This window comes from Emys orbicularis, chromosome 12, assembly GCF_028017835.1.
Source record: "Emys orbicularis isolate rEmyOrb1 chromosome 12, rEmyOrb1.hap1, whole genome shotgun sequence".
Lineage (NCBI taxonomy): Eukaryota > Metazoa > Chordata > Testudines > Emydidae > Emys > Emys orbicularis.
Window position 1 is genome coordinate 45238994 of NC_088694.1, and position 3467 is coordinate 45242460.

The window sequence follows — 3467 nt, forward strand, 5'->3', positions numbered from 1 at the left end:
AGAACTAAGGGAGGGGGTGAAGGGAAATCCCTCTAACAGTGGGGCTCTCAAACCAGTGTGACTTGGAGATAACATCCCATTGAGAGATACAGGGCAGTTCTCCCTCTCCGAACTATTCACTCAGGTTCTCTGTAGATGCAGAAAGACGGCACTGTGTCTGGTATACCAGGGACACATTCCCCATTCTCAGACCTATTGTTCCAGTTTCTCTGCAGAGGCTGCAGCACTGGTTACAATGAGGTTATTTTTCTAAGCATTTCCAGCCCCAGGGGCTAGGAAATAAAAACAAAAAACAAACAAACAAGCAATCAAACATAAAGCTGATATTCTGATGTAATCACATGACTCCAGGAGTTTGGACCCTTGGCATAGGCCTACGGTGCCTATGTGTTTATCCAGCCCTGAATAAAATGCACACAGTCATAGATTCTTAGATCCCAAAGTCATTGTGATCAGCTAGTTTGACCGCCTTTTTAACATCGGCCTTAGAATTTCCCCAAAATAATGGACACTCAAGGACAAAGAGAATTAAGATTAAAAAAAAATGTTTCCCCAGAAGTCTGAATTTCATCACATTTCTATACTCAAATGTACAATCCTTTTTTTTTCCCACAGAGACCAAACTCCTCAACATCTTACAGCTTAGTAGCACAATTAATGCTACCAATCTTTGCTGGATTCAAGAAAATGACCATAAAGATGCAAAGCTCTTTATACCAATCCTCTGAGCTTGGGGTTCCCCAAAGTTTTCATGGGGGGGGGGGACCAGTTTTTAAGAAAGAGATCTTTAATCATGAGTACCTCTGCTGTAATCACGCGGTCTGGTTCACAAACCTTCTTTAAGGGTCCAGGGTGACACAAAAATAGTTATAAAAAAAGGATTAAAATAAACTTATCCACACATCTAATCACAGGGAAATTTACATATGGGGAACATAAAAATAGCCTTATAGACTCCACGGGCAGAAGGGATCATCATGATCACTTAGTCTGACCTTGTATACATTATGGGCCATAGACCCTCACCCATCCACTCTTGTAGCAGGCCGAGAGCATCTGGCTGAGCTACAGAAGTCCTCAAATCTTGATTTAAAGACTTCAAGTTACAGAGGATTCACCACTTACATTAGTTCAAACCAGACCCATGCGCAATGCTACAAAGGTAAGTGAAAATCCCCCATGGTCTCTGCCAATCTGACCCAGGGGAAATTCTTTCCCATCCCCAAATATGGCAATCAGTTAGACCATGAGCATGTGGGTAAGAATCACCAGCCAAAGGGGCTGTGTAGTAGCTGGGAAGGAGTAAGACAAAATGTAGCTGCACATGGTGCATAGAAGAGATTGTGTGTGTGTGTATTGAGATTTGCTGGAGAAAAAGTCTTCTGTAGTAGGAATAGTGTTGATTAGCGGGAGTGCTAGGTGGACCACAGGATCAAAGAACCACTTTCCTTAACAATAAAGTCTAACTGTGTCAGTGGTCTATTTACCTATGCTACTTCCATGATATTTTTTCCATGTACTCCATCTTTACAACATCTATGAACCCTAACTGTTCAGCCATTAGACCTGGTCAAAATTATTCATGCTAGCCATTTTCATATCAGAGAATGTGGTATTCTTAAAACTGAAATTTTCAATGTAAAATATCAATGGCTGGCTTTTTTAAATTGCCTTCTGGAATGAAATCCATGCTGACCAGAAAGGTACACAACTCCTAACTCAATTTTTATTCAGCTGTTATTCAAGATGGCTACAGTGGAATTTGCATAAGTATAAAATAACAAATGTCCCCAAGACTTGGCCCACAGAAAATGGAAATGATCTTTTAGCTTCTTTAGGGCTCATGAAGAATCATTGTCCTTGTGGGTCATTACAGTGCTCTCTCCTGCCTTGTACCAGGAGAGTGCTCTCCTACCCATTCTCTTGGGGGAACTGACTGAACAGTCTGTGTTCCAATTTCCCAACCTCTCCAGATGATAGACACCAGAGACTGATGGGAATTGGAACACCAGGTTTGAATACCTCTTGAATTCCAGGGATCTTCCAATCCTTATTGAAATTTCCCCCCTCAGCCATGTCTTTTCCCTGGTCTCGCTAGCATTCACTGTGGGTAGAGAACAGACAGAGTTTGGATATACAGAACAGAAAGGAGATTATTTATTGATGCTCCTGAAGAGAGACATCTGGTTCTCTCAGTCTTTTCAGCTCTCAGCTTGTATCAATAAAAAGGGTCTCTATACATTCTGGCCTTACATGCCATAAGCAGCATGCTGCTCATGGTCCACCAGCATGAAACTTTCTGACCCTTTGGAGGGCTGTGTCTGTCACAGAGGCCTGGTGGACAGCACTCGCACCACAGAAAGCTTTCCTTAGTGCCCCCTTCACTTCTTGGTTCCTCAGGCAGTAGATGAAGGGGTTAAGCATGGGGGTGACAATAGTGTACACGACCGACACCACCTTGTTCAAGTCAAAAGGGTGGATCTACTTGGGCCGGGCATACATGAAGAGGGAGGTTGAGAAGAAGATGATGACCACAGTGAGGTGGGAGGCGCAGGTGGAGAAGGCTTTCTTCCTCCCCTGGACAGTGGGGAGGTGCAGGATGGTGACAATGATGCACAGGTAGGAGACAATGGTCACAGAGAGCGGGACCATCAGGATGATCAAGGCTAGCACAAAGTCCACCGTCTCTGCTAGTGACATGTCGGTGCAGGCCAGGTTCAGCACCGGGGAGATGTCGCAGAAGAAATGGTTGATGATCCCCGGTCTGCAAAACATCAGTTGCGAGATGAAGGACACCTTGACCATGGAGATGGAGAAGCCACTTACCCAGGAGACAGCTGCCAGCTGCAGGCAGAACTGGTGGGTCATGATGGCCGGGTAATGCAGTGGGTTGCAGATGGCCACATAGAGGTCGTAGGCCATGGAAGCCAGCAGGACACACTCAGTGCATAAGAGGGAGCTGAAGAAGTAGAGTTGGGTCATGCATCCCACAAAGGAGATGCTCTTGTTCTCCACCAGGAAATTCACCAGCAGTTTGGGGATGGTGACTGAGATGTACCAGGCTTCCAGGAAGGAGAGGTGACTGAGGAAGAAATACATGGGCTTGTGGAGGTGATGGTTTGTCTGGATCAAGGCAATGATGACCATATTCTCCAGGAGGGTCAGCACATAGGCCACCAGGAATATCACAAAGAGCAGTATCTGTAGCTCCAAGATTGTCGGGAATCCCAGCAGAATGAACTCCTGGACACTGGTGTTGTTCTCCTGCTCCATGGGGCCCTTGACGGTCTGCAGAGTCAGAAATAGACAGAAATAAGTGGTTGAAGTCACAGATGCCTGTTTTCTTGAGAACTTTCACTTCAGCACTTTACTTTGATATTCCTCATTATTAGACCCATACTCTAGTTTTTGAACGCCTCACCATTGTGGGAACTATGGCCCAGATTCTCAGACGGTGACTGCCGGTG

At 45.1% G+C, this 3467-nt stretch overlaps 1 protein-coding gene across 1 annotated transcript; it reads right to left on the reverse strand.

Annotated features, from left to right (window-relative positions):
• Positions 1-2481: 2481 nt before the first annotated feature.
• Positions 2482-3147, reverse strand: LOC135886802 (olfactory receptor 6B1-like). The gene has a single exon (XM_065414583.1). It carries the CDS (start codon positions 3145-3147, stop codon positions 2482-2484), a length of 666 nt encoding a protein of 221 aa, XP_065270655.1.
• Between the last annotated feature and the right edge of the window lie 320 nt (positions 3148-3467).

Coding starts and splice junctions, on each gene's coding strand:
- LOC135886802 (XM_065414583.1), bottom strand. CDS start 3,147: ATGGTCATCATTGCCTTGATCCAGACAAACCATCACCTCCACAAGCCC.